This window comes from Sus scrofa, chromosome 9 (genome assembly GCF_000003025.6).
Source record: "Sus scrofa isolate TJ Tabasco breed Duroc chromosome 9, Sscrofa11.1, whole genome shotgun sequence".
Classification (NCBI taxonomy): domain Eukaryota; kingdom Metazoa; phylum Chordata; class Mammalia; order Artiodactyla; family Suidae; genus Sus; species Sus scrofa.
The window spans coordinates 4,045,699-4,059,912 of record NC_010451.4 but is presented as its reverse complement, the minus strand read 5'-3'; the positions used below and the strand labels follow the sequence as shown (position 1 = coordinate 4,059,912).

The 14,214-nt window shown below is 36.2% G+C and overlaps 2 protein-coding genes across 2 annotated transcripts; both read left to right on the top strand.

Moving 5' to 3' along the window:
* On the top strand, nucleotides 4,357-5,370 carry LOC110255334 (olfactory receptor 52N4-like). The gene has a single exon (XM_021062221.1). The coding sequence runs from the start codon at nucleotides 4,399-4,401 to the stop codon at nucleotides 5,368-5,370; it is 972 nt and encodes a 323-aa protein (XP_020917880.1). The 5' UTR covers nucleotides 4,357-4,398.
* LOC100523266 (olfactory receptor 52N4-like) lies at nucleotides 10,645-11,658 on the top strand. Its single transcript, XM_003129483.4, has one exon. It carries the CDS (start codon nucleotides 10,687-10,689, stop codon nucleotides 11,656-11,658), a length of 972 nt encoding a protein of 323 aa, XP_003129531.1. The 5' UTR covers nucleotides 10,645-10,686.

Sequence of the window (14,214 nt, the reverse complement as noted above, 5' to 3'; positions counted from 1 at the left end):
TTGAAAGAGTAATTTAGAGCACTCAACACATACATTAGATAAGAGGAAAAATCTCCAAGTTATAATCAATTCTCTTGCCTCAGACGTCTAGAAAAAGAATGGCACTGTAACTCCAATACAAGTAGAAGGAAGGACATGATAAGGATGAGAGCTGGATTCAATAAAATTGAAAGCAGAAAAATAAAGAGAAAATCAATGAAGCACAGAGCTTGTTACTTGAAAAAAAATCATTAAATTTGACAAAATTCTATCAATATTGACAAAGAAAAAACAGAGAAGAAACAAATACCAGGAATGGAATGGAATATCATGTTAGACCCTGAAAATATGAAAGGGTCATAAGGGAATGCTACAAACAACTCTAAACAAATAAACTTGACAACTTAGATGAAATGAACCAGTTTATCAGAAAACACACCCTTACTCAAATATGAAAAACAGAATTTGAAAAGTCCTGTAACGATTAAGGACATTGAATTTTTACTTTAAAAAAAGGAATCTCCGACGCTTGATATTTCCATTGGAGAATTCTACCAAACGTTTAAGGAAGAATTGACACCAGTTTTATGGAATATCTCCTAGAAAATGGAATCGAAGGGAACCCTTCACATTTATTCTTATACAGTTAGTGTTATTCTGATACTCAAATCAGAGAAAGATAACAAAATCTGCAAAAACATTTCTCATGTATATAGATGCAAAAATCCCTTTAATGTATAACAAATAAAATTCAAAAATATATAAAAATCATATATGTTGTTAACATATTAGTCAAAAAAGGTTTTTATTCTCAGGGTGCAAGACTGCTTCCGTATTCCATATCCGACCACATTAGCAGGCTTATCAATTGATAAGGAAAAGGGATCTGACAAAATTCCAATCTATTATTTTATTATCGTGGTAAAAAAAGACATAACATAAAAATGACCATTTTAACAATTTTTCAGTTTATAGTGTGGTGATATTAACGTTATGCACATCGAAGGGTCACTCGCGTCTAGAATTTTTTATCTTGCATCCACCCTATATGTCCATTGAACCACTCCCCTTCCTCCTCCACATCAAAATTATGTATATATACACATCTATGAAATGTATCATAAGTTGCCTCTACATTATACAATTTAAGAACGATAATTATCTCACTACAAACTTATTTTTATTTTTCAAAAGCAGTCAAAACATAAAGCATAGCTTCCGTTATTATTATTGCTATTGCTACCACCACCATTGCTACCATATCAAGCTTTGGGCATCTAAGTGGTCTTAACCTAAGATATATGCATAACAAGCCTGTATTGTTGGTGTCTTTCAAGGATGCCGCAGCATTCCCCATCTACTTCAATTGAAACCAAACGTCTTGAAAACTAGGGGCCAATGCGCTCTGATTTTGCATAGTTCCTAGGATGATTTGGGGGATACTAAATCCGCAGCGATGTTATTTAGGGAGATGAAAAAATAAACAAACAAAAGGAAAAAGAGATGGATATGTGGATGATCAGAACATTCTGCACTTAAGTGATTTCAACTTGCGTCCCACGAGGCCTCCCAGAGAAATAACACTCTGCAATAAATATTAAAATCATTCTTTTTCACTTATAAAGTGTGTTTCTTCTTATGCCTCTCCCCTTTACATATGCTTCCACACAAAAAAATATGCATGCACGCGTACAAAATTATTTGCTTATTTAAGCACCATCATATCGGTAGTTAGAAGAGAAAGCTTCCATTAATGTCCATCTCCCCATGGGGTAAGCTTGATACTCACAAGAGCTCCTGTGTCGCTAATATTTTGAAATATCCCCTTGAGATTTACAACACATATTTTCCTTTAAAGACTCATTTCCAAAGTACGGAGAACGAAGGTTTAAGGTGTTGAGGAAGGTACGTGTACCTCTATCGTAGGTGTTTTTTGACCAAACTCTCGAACACCTGGAACAGACTGCAAGCAGCATATACTGTTTTCCTCACCAGAAATGAAGGTATTAAAGACATACACAAGTGGGAGTAGATATATATATATATATATATATATATTTTTTTTTTTTTTTTTTTTTTTTTTACTTTGTAAGCAGTAAAAACAAAAACAAAAACAAAAAAAACGTGGAGAGTTTGGGGATATCTATGAATTGATCCTTAGATTCTTACAACTTGAGGTTTCATTCCCTCTACCGAGCTGAAGGCAGAAATGATGTAAAAGATTGAGTTTTCCTGAAAATGTTTATTTCCCCACTTCTCAGATTGCAGTTCAGTCTAACTTACTATGAATTGCTAGTTATTTTCCTAAGCAAATAGGAATCTTTGGTTCTGTGATAGTGGAGTCAGGTACACCTTACTCCTGTGACAAGGAAAATGCGAGAATAACTAGAGAACAGTCCTTCGTGGTCACAGTCCTCTTGCTTCTTACCTGTCCTTCCATTCTTCTCAGAATGAGCATCTTAATTTACCTGTTTCCCTTCCAGAGGCACTTATCGGTCACTGGAGTTCATCCCTTTTAGATGGCAAAGCCTACTTGGAGGAATCCACTGTCACACCGAGAGGACAGCAGCTATAAAACAGAGGACAGTCTAGTTAAGGAAACAAAGTTATTGTGTGTGGAGACTGGGAACAAGAATATATGACAAACTGTATAAAACTGTACTAGATAAGGGGTGATATTCATGTACTGAAGTTACTACTTATCTATTTCTGTATAGTGTGGCTACACCTGCCCACCTACAACACAATAGGACTCTATGTTCCTCATAGAACAGTTAAGCTTAATGAATCAAAATCAGTTTAAATATAATATGGAAAAAAATCTAATTTAATTTGTGGTTATTATTTTGTTACTTGGTATAAGCTTTGATTTTTAATTAAGAGTTTTACAAATTTACAGAAAATAGGACCTTAACTCTTCACATAATGATAAAGTAGTTTCATTAATTGACACTAGAACTGTAGAATGAAAATACAAAGGACATAAATAGGATATTTATCTCATATTTAAGAATTATATTCTTAATAATAGAACACAAGTAATTTCAGAACATTTTCTATTTTCAATTTATGGATATCTATGCTTTTCCTAAATTTTTGAGATATCTACATCAAAGAGTAAGCCGCATGAAGGAAATTATCAACAAAAGGCAAAATATCAAATGGGGAAGAAAATATAATTGCCATTCATGTGACTTAACAAGCAATAATACCATAACAAACATTAAACCCAATTGTTTTTTTTTTGTTTTTTTTTTTTTGCTTTTTAGGGCCACATTCCCAGTATATGGAGATTCCCAGGCTAGGGGTCGAATCAGAACTACATTGCAGGATCTGAGCCACGTCTGTGACCTACACCACAGCTCATGGCAACGCCGGATCCTTAACCCACTGAGAGAGGCCAGAGGCATCCTCATGGTTCCTAGTTGGAAATGTTTCTGCTGTGCCTCGGTGGGAACTCCCCCTAATTAACAATTTTAACAGAGACAATTTTAAGGGAAAAAGGAAGAAAAAGGAAACTAGACAAATTTACAAATGCAAAGGTCAAGGCTACTGGAGATCTGAAATACAGGAAGGTTAACTTCAACAATCAAAATGATGGAGCTGGATACTTTTTATTTTCATTATTATCCTATGGAACTATTTTCTTTTTTTCTGACACACATTTCTTTGTCAAAATTTGGAAGAAATAAATTACTAAGAAGTGGTCAGAGAAGGCTCAATTTGGGAATTGAATGCACAGTAATTCAGATATAGTGCCTCCATTTGCTCAATTATAAAGTGTAGATTAATAAAAATATGTGCTGTGATTATAGTGAGGATTAGTGGGTTAATATTGGTAGAATTATTACAACATCATTTAGTGTAGCAGAAATATGACATTAAATAATAACAATAAAAACAATCTTATCATATCTGTTAGGTCATTGGACAGGTGATCAAAAAAAATTTGCCTTAAGAAAATACTCAAAAGGAGATGTGTATGGCAATTAACGTTTAAATAAGATACACTAACAAAAACCTCATTAGAAAGATCATAACATAATTACTTTTAATTATAAATTTCTGAGGATTTAAGCTCTGTCATGTTTTAGTTTTAAAACTGTATGGAAACAATACATTTGAAAGAACCTGGGAACATAGTGAGTGCTAAACATGTGTTGAATAAATTGATAAATTAACGAACCTAACTAACCATACATACGTGATTTTAACTTTAAGCATTCTATTACATTTAAATGGTTTGGTTGTTTGATATTAAAATGCACATTTGACAGAGATGGAAAAGGAGAGTAAGAGAGAGAGAGCGCAACTAAGATTTTTCTCCTCTTTTCCTCCTCCCTAATCCTGGAGGATCTGAAAACAAAAAAACAAAGAAACAGAGAAAAGTCCTATCAGCTGTTTAATGATTATACCAGAATGATCATGAAAATGCTGAACAAAACAGACCTGACACCAGCTTCCTTCCTTCTCACTGGGATCCCAGGACTGGAGGACCTGCACCTCTGGATTTCCTTCCCTTTCTGCTCCATGTATGTCGTGGCTGTGGTGGGCAACTGCGGGCTCCTCTACCTCATCTGCTGTGAGGACTCCCTGCACAGGCCCATGTATTACTTCTTGGCCATGCTCTCCCTGACCGACCTTGTCATGTGCTCCAGTACAATCCCTAAAGCCCTCAGCATCTTCTGGTTCCATCTCAAGGAAATCAGCTTTGAAGAATGCCTGGTCCAGATGTTCTTCATCTATACCTTCACGGGGATGGAGTCCGGGGTGCTCATGCTCATGGCCCTGGACCGCTATGTGGCCATCTGCCACCCCCTGCGCTACGCCACCATCCTCACCAATCCCGTCATCGCCAAGGCTGGGCTTGCCACTTTCTTGAGAGGTGTGTTGCTTGTCATTCCCTTGATTTTCTTCACCAAGAGACTACCCTACTGCAGAGGCAATATCATACATCATACCTATTGCGATCAGCTATCTGTGGCCAAGCTCTCCTGTGGCAACATCAAGGCCAATGTTGTCTATGGCCTGATGGTGGCCCTCCTGATCGGGGGCTTCGACATCCTGTGCATCACCGTCTCCTACACCATGATCCTCCGGGCGGTGGTCAGCCTCTCCTCGGCAGAAGCTCGGCAGAAGGCCTTCAGCACCTGCACTGCCCACATCTGTGCCATCGTCTTCTCCTACAGCCCAGCTTTCTTCTGCTTCTTTTTTAATCGCTTTGGGAGCCACACCATCCCTCCATCGTGTCACATCATCGTGGCCAATATCTACCTGCTCTTGCCTCCAACTATGAACCCTATCGTCTATGGGGTGAAAACCAAGCAGATACGAGACTGTGTCATAAGGATCCTTTCAGGTTCTAAGGATACAAAATCCTATAGCACATGAAAGGTATGTTTTCAGAGAAGAGATGAACGGGAAAGGGAAAAAAAAGAAAGTGGTACATCTGATGGCTATGTGGTCATGATCTAAAAATGTCTTTCTAAAGGTACCATTTTGGCCACAAAAATGAAGGTGATGAGAGGGGCATTAAATGCCTTCAGAGTCCCCAAATCATTGACATGCGCCCACCCTACACACACTTTGTCAATGAAATTTTCACCTTCTCATCTCTGCAGAGGACTAGTATCATCATGAAGCCGAGTTCCTAGAAACAAAAGCACGGTGGGAAACTTAGCAATTCTCAAAAGAAATTAATAATTAAGAAAGTGCTATCTGCGGCCAGACACTAGCTTGTCTTGTTTTCAAAGAGTTATTGAAAATTTCAGGTGAAATAACTTAAAAATAATAATAATAAATTTGGCTACATGTATGAGCATAAAAAAAAAAAAGAAAATTTCAAGTGGAAACCTGAATGTTATCTCTCAACAACTGACGGAACAGTGATACAGAAAACCAGCAGTTACGTAGAACTCAACAAAACTTTAATCAACAGTATCTAATTGACCTTTATAAAACAATTTCCCTGACAGTACCAGAATATACATTCTTTTTCATGGGTACATGGAACATGTACCTATAATAAGACCTACCCTGTGGCGTAAAATAAACCTAAAATTTTCAAAAGAATCAAAAGCATGTGCTGTGTGTTTTCCAACTGCAAGAGAATCAGACAATAAATCAATAACAAAACAAGCTACAGGAAAATATACAAACACTTGGAAACTACGCAAGACACTTCTAGATAACACATGGTCAAAGAGAAAGTCTCAAGGGAAATTTAAAATATACGTTGACTAAATAAAATTACGATTCAATGTAGCAAAATTTCTGGAACACACTAAAATATTGTTGAAAGAGTAATTTAGAGCACTCAACACATACATTAGATAAGAGGAAAAATCTCCAAGTTATAATCAATTCTCTTGCCTCAGACGTCTAGAAAAAGAATGGCACTGTAACTCCAATACAAGTAGAAGGAAGGACATGATAAGGATGAGAGCTGGATTCAATAAAATTGAAAGCAGAAAAATAAAGAGAAAATCAATGAAGCACAGAGCTTGTTACTTGAAAAAAAATCATTAAATTTGACAAAATTCTATCAATATTGACAAAGAAAAAACAGAGAAGAAACAAATACCAGGAATGGAATGGAATATCATGTTAGACCCTGAAAATATGAAAGGGTCATAAGGGAATGCTACAAACAACTCTAAACAAATAAACTTGACAACTTAGATGAAATGAACCAGTTTATCAGAAAACACACCCTTACTCAAATATGAAAAACAGAATTTGAAAAGTCCTGTAACGATTAAGGACATTGAATTTTTACTTTAAAAAAAGGAATCTCCGACGCTTGATATTTCCATTGGAGAATTCTACCAAACGTTTAAGGAAGAATTGACACCAGTTTTATGGAATATCTCCTAGAAAATGGAATCGAAGGGAACCCTTCACATTTATTCTTATACAGTTAGTGTTATTCTGATACTCAAATCAGAGAAAGATAACAAAATCTGCAAAAACATTTCTCATGTATATAGATGCAAAAATCCCTTTAATGTATAACAAATAAAATTCAAAAATATATAAAAATCATATATGTTGTTAACATATTAGTCAAAAAAGGTTTTTATTCTCAGGGTGCAAGACTGCTTCCGTATTCCATATCCGACCACATTAGCAGGCTTATCAATTGATAAGGAAAAGGGATCTGACAAAATTCCAATCTATTATTTTATTATCGTGGTAAAAAAAGACATAACATAAAAATGACCATTTTAACAATTTTTCAGTTTATAGTGTGGTGATATTAACGTTATGCACATCGAAGGGTCACTCGCGTCTAGAATTTTTTATCTTGCATCCACCCTATATGTCCATTGAACCACTCCCCTTCCTCCTCCACATCAAAATTATGTATATATACACATCTATGAAATGTATCATAAGTTGCCTCTACATTATACAATTTAAGAACGATAATTATCTCACTACAAACTTATTTTTATTTTTCAAAAGCAGTCAAAACATAAAGCATAGCTTCCGTTATTATTATTGCTATTGCTACCACCACCATTGCTACCATATCAAGCTTTGGGCATCTAAGTGGTCTTAACCTAAGATATATGCATAACAAGCCTGTATTGTTGGTGTCTTTCAAGGATGCCGCAGCATTCCCCATCTACTTCAATTGAAACCAAACGTCTTGAAAACTAGGGGCCAATGCGCTCTGATTTTGCATAGTTCCTAGGATGATTTGGGGGATACTAAATCCGCAGCGATGTTATTTAGGGAGATGAAAAAATAAACAAACAAAAGGAAAAAGAGATGGATGTGTGGATGATCAGAACATTCTGCACTTAAGTGATTTCAACTTGCGTCCCACGAGGCCTCCCAGAGAAATAACACTCTGCAATAAATATTAAAATCATTCTTTTTCACTTATAAAGTGTGTTTCTTCTTATGCCTCTCCCCTTTACATATGCTTCCACACAAAAAAATATGCATGCACGCGTACAAAATTATTTGCTTATTTAAGCACCATCATATCGGTAGTTAGAAGAGAAAGCTTCCATTAATGTCCATCTCCCCATGGGGTAAGCTTGATACTCACAAGAGCTCCTGTGTCGCTAATATTTTGAAATATCCCCTTGAGATTTACAACACATATTTTCCTTTAAAGACTCATTTCCAAAGTACGGAGAACGAAGGTTTAAGGTGTTGAGGAAGGTACGTGTACCTCTATCGTAGGTGTTTTTTGACCAAACTCTCGAACACCTGGAACAGACTGCAAGCAGCATATACTGTTTTCCTCACCAGAAATGAAGGTATTAAAGACATACACAAGTGGGAGTAGATATATATATATATATATATATATATATATATATTTTTTTTTTTTTTTTTTTTTTTTTTTTTTTTTACTTTGTAAGCAGTAAAAACAAAAACAAAAACAAAAAAAACGTGGAGAGTTTGGGGATATCTATGAATTGATCCTTAGATTCTTACAACTTGAGGTTTCATTCCCTCTACCGAGCTGAAGGCAGAAATGATGTAAAAGATTGAGTTTTCCTGAAAATGTTTATTTCCCCACTTCTCAGATTGCAGTTCAGTCTAACTTACTATGAATTGCTAGTTATTTTCCTAAGCAAATAGGAATCTTTGGTTCTGTGATAGTGGAGTCAGGTACACCTTACTCCTGTGACAAGGAAAATGCGAGAATAACTAGAGAACAGTCCTTCGTGGTCACAGTCCTCTTGCTTCTTACCTGTCCTTCCATTCTTCTCAGAATGAGCATCTTAATTTACCTGTTTCCCTTCCAGAGGCACTTATCGGTCACTGGAGTTCATCCCTTTTAGATGGCAAAGCCTACTTGGAGGAATCCACTGTCACACCGAGAGGACAGCAGCTATAAAACAGAGGACAGTCTAGTTAAGGAAACAAAGTTATTGTGTGTGGAGACTGGGAACAAGAATATATGACAAACTGTATAAAACTGTACTAGATAAGGGGTGATATTCATGTACTGAAGTTACTACTTATCTATTTCTGTATAGTGTGGCTACACCTGCCCACCTACAACACAATAGGACTCTATGTTCCTCATAGAACAGTTAAGCTTAATGAATCAAAATCAGTTTAAATATAATATGGAAAAAAATCTAATTTAATTTGTGGTTATTATTTTGTTACTTGGTATAAGCTTTGATTTTTAATTAAGAGTTTTACAAATTTACAGAAAATAGGACCTTAACTCTTCACATAATGATAAAGTAGTTTCATTAATTGACACTAGAACTGTAGAATGAAAATACAAAGGACATAAATAGGATATTTATCTCATATTTAAGAATTATATTCTTAATAATAGAACACAAGTAATTTCAGAACATTTTCTATTTTCAATTTATGGATATCTATGCTTTTCCTAAATTTTTGAGATATCTACATCAAAGAGTAAGCCGCATGAAGGAAATTATCAACAAAAGGCAAAATATCAAATGGGGAAGAAAATATAATTGCCATTCATGTGACTTAACAAGCAATAATACCATAACAAACATTAAACCCAATTGTTTTTTTTTTGTTTTTTTTTTTTTGCTTTTTAGGGCCACATTCCCAGTATATGGAGATTCCCAGGCTAGGGGTCGAATCAGAACTACATTGCAGGATCTGAGCCACGTCTGTGACCTACACCACAGCTCATGGCAACGCCGGATCCTTAACCCACTGAGAGAGGCCAGAGGCATCCTCATGGTTCCTAGTTGGAAATGTTTCTGCTGTGCCTCGGTGGGAACTCCCCCTAATTAACAATTTTAACAGAGACAATTTTAAGGGAAAAAGGAAGAAAAAGGAAACTAGACAAATTTACAAATGCAAAGGTCAAGGCTACTGGAGATCTGAAATACAGGAAGGTTAACTTCAACAATCAAAATGATGGAGCTGGATACTTTTTATTTTCATTATTATCCTATGGAACTATTTTCTTTTTTTCTGACACACATTTCTTTGTCAAAATTTGGAAGAAATAAATTACTAAGAAGTGGTCAGAGAAGGCTCAATTTGGGAATTGAATGCACAGTAATTCAGATATAGTGCCTCCATTTGCTCAATTATAAAGTGTAGATTAATAAAAATATGTGCTGTGATTATAGTGAGGATTAGTGGGTTAATATTGGTAGAATTATTACAACATCATTTAGTGTAGCAGAAATATGACATTAAATAATAACAATAAAAACAATCTTATCATATCTGTTAGGTCATTGGACAGGTGATCAAAAAAAATTTGCCTTAAGAAAATACTCAAAAGGAGATGTGTATGGCAATTAACGTTTAAATAAGATACACTAACAAAAACCTCATTAGAAAGATCATAACATAATTACTTTTAATTATAAATTTCTGAGGATTTAAGCTCTGTCATGTTTTAGTTTTAAAACTGTATGGAAACAATACATTTGAAAGAACCTGGGAACATAGTGAGTGCTAAACATGTGTTGAATAAATTGATAAATTAACGAACCTAACTAACCATACATACGTGATTTTAACTTTAAGCATTCTATTACATTTAAATGGTTTGGTTGTTTGATATTAAAATGCACATTTGACAGAGATGGAAAAGGAGAGTAAGAGAGAGAGAGCGCAACTAAGATTTTTCTCCTCTTTTCCTCCTCCCTAATCCTGGAGGATCTGAAAACAAAAAAACAAAGAAACAGAGAAAAGTCCTATCAGCTGTTTAATGATTATACCAGAATGATCATGAAAATGCTGAACAAAACAGACCTGACACCAGCTTCCTTCCTTCTCACTGGGATCCCAGGACTGGAGGACCTGCACCTCTGGATTTCCTTCCCTTTCTGCTCCATGTATGTCGTGGCTGTGGTGGGCAACTGCGGGCTCCTCTACCTCATCTGCTGTGAGGACTCCCTGCACAGGCCCATGTATTACTTCTTGGCCATGCTCTCCCTGACCGACCTTGTCATGTGCTCCAGTACAATCCCTAAAGCCCTCAGCATCTTCTGGTTCCATCTCAAGGAAATCAGCTTTGAAGAATGCCTGGTCCAGATGTTCTTCATCTATACCTTCACGGGGATGGAGTCCGGGGTGCTCATGCTCATGGCCCTGGACCGCTATGTGGCCATCTGCTACCCCCTGCGCTACGCCACCATCCTCACCAATCCCGTCATCGCCAAGGCTGGGCTTGCCACTTTCTTGAGAGGTGTGTTGCTTGTCATTCCCTTGATTTTCTTCACCAAGAGACTACCCTACTGCAGAGGCAATATCATACATCATACCTATTGCGATCAGCTATCTGTGGCCAAGCTCTCCTGTGGCAACATCAAGGCCAATGTTGTCTATGGCCTGATGGTGGCCCTCCTGATCGGGGGCTTCGACATCCTGTGCATCACCGTCTCCTACACCATGATCCTCCGGGCGGTGGTCAGCCTCTCCTCGGCAGAAGCTCGGCAGAAGGCCTTCAGCACCTGCACTGCCCACATCTGTGCCATCGTCTTCTCCTACAGCCCAGCTTTCTTCTGCTTCTTTTTTAATCGCTTTGGGAGCCACACCATCCCTCCATCGTGTCACATCATCGTGGCCAATATCTACCTGCTCTTGCCTCCAACTATGAACCCTATCGTCTATGGGGTGAAAACCAAGCAGATACGAGACTGTGTCATAAGGATCCTTTCAGGTTCTAAGGATACAAAATCCTATAGCACATGAAAGGTATGTTTTCAGAGAAGAGATGAACGGGAAAGGGAAAAAAAAGAAAGTGGTACATCTGATGGCTATGTGGTCATGATCTAAAAATGTCTTTCTAAAGGTACCATTTTGGCCACAAAAATGAAGGTGATGAGAGGGGCATTAAATGCCTTCAGAGTCCCCAAATCATTGACATGCGCCCACCCTACACACACTTTGTCAATGAAATTTTCACCTTCTCATCTCTGCAGAGGACTAGTATCATCATGAAGCCGAGTTCCTAGAAACAAAAGCACGGTGGGAAACTTAGCAATTCTCAAAAGAAATTAATAATTAAGAAAGTGCTATCTGCGGCCAGACACTAGCTTGTCTTGTTTTCAAAGAGTTATTGAAAATTTCAGGTGAAATAACTTAAAAATAATAATAATAAATTTGGCTACATGTATGAGCATAAAAAAAAAAAAGAAAATTTCAAGTGGAAACCTGAATGTTATCTCTCAACAACTGACGGAACAGTGATACAGAAAACCAGCAGTTACGTAGAACTCAACAAAACTTTAATCAACAGTATCTAATTGACCTTTATAAAACAATTTCCCTGACAGTACCAGAATATACATTCTTTTTCATGGGTACATGGAACATGTACCTATAATAAGACCTACCCTGTGGCGTAAAATAAACCTAAAATTTTCAAAAGAATCAAAAGCATGTGCTGTGTGTTTTCCAACTGCAAGAGAATCAGACAATAAATCAATAACAAAACAAGCTACAGGAAAATATACAAACACTTGGAAACTACGCAAGACACTTCTAGATAACACATGGTCAAAGAGAAAGTCTCAAGGGAAATTTAAAATATACGTTGACTAAATAAAATTACGATTCAATGTAGCAAAATTTCTGGAACACACTAAAATATTGTTGAAAGAGTAATTTAGAGCACTCAACACATACATTAGATAAGAGGAAAAATCTCCAAGTTATAATCAATTCTCTTGCCTCAGACGTCTAGAAAAAGAATGGCACTGTAACTCCAATACAAGTAGAAGGAAGGACATGATAAGGATGAGAGCTGGATTCAATAAAATTGAAAGCAGAAAAATAAAGAGAAAATCAATGAAGCACAGAGCTTGTTACTTGAAAAAAAATCATTAAATTTGACAAAATTCTATCAATATTGACAAAGAAAAAACAGAGAAGAAACAAATACCAGGAATGGAATGGAATATCATGTTAGACCCTGAAAATATGAAAGGGTCATAAGGGAATGCTACAAACAACTCTAAACAAATAAACTTGACAACTTAGATGAAATGAACCAGTTTATCAGAAAACACACCCTTACTCAAATATGAAAAACAGAATTTGAAAAGTCCTGTAACGATTAAGGACATTGAATTTTTACTTTAAAAAAAGGAATCTCCGACGCTTGATATTTCCATTGGAGAATTCTACCAAACGTTTAAGGAAGAATTGACACCAGTTTTATGGAATATCTCCTAGAAAATGGAATCGAAGGGAACCCTTCACATTTATTCTTATACAGTTAGTGTTATTCTGATACTCAAATCAGAGAAAGATAACAAAATCTGCAAAAACATTTCTCATGTATATAGATGCAAAAATCCCTTTAATGTATAACAAATAAAATTCAAAAATATATAAAAATCATATATGTTGTTAACATATTAGTCAAAAAAGGTTTTTATTCTCAGGGTGCAAGACTGCTTCCGTATTCCATATCCGACCACATTAGCAGGCTTATCAATTGATAAGGAAAAGGGATCTGACAAAATTCCAATCTATTATTTTATTATCGTGGTAAAAAAAGACATAACATAAAAATGACCATTTTAACAATTTTTCAGTTTATAGTGTGGTGATATTAACGTTATGCACATCGAAGGGTCACTCGCGTCTAGAATTTTTTATCTTGCATCCACCCTATATGTCCATTGAACCACTCCCCTTCCTCCTCCACATCAAAATTATGTATATATACACATCTATGAAATGTATCATAAGTTGCCTCTACATTATACAATTTAAGAACGATAATTATCTCACTACAAACTTATTTTTATTTTTCAAAAGCAGTCAAAACATAAAGCATAGCTTCCGTTATTATTATTGCTATTGCTACCACCACCATTGCTACCATATCAAGCTTTGGGCATCTAAGTGGTCTTAACCTAAGATATATGCATAACAAGCCTGTATTGTTGGTGTCTTTCAAGGATGCCGCAGCATTCCCCATCTACTTCAATTGAAACCAAACGTCTTGAAAACTAGGGGCCAATGCGCTCTGATTTTGCATAGTTCCTAGGATGATTTGGGGGATACTAAATCCGCAGCGATGTTATTTAGGGAGATGAAAAAATAAACAAACAAAAGGAAAAAGAGATGGATGTGTGGATGATCAGAACATTCTGCACTTAAGTGATTTCAACTTGCGTCCCACGAGGCCTCCCAGAGAAATAACACTCTGCAATAAATATTAAAATCATTCTTTTTCACTTATAAAGTGTGTTTCTTCTTATGCCTCTCCCCTTTACATATGCTTCCACACAAAAA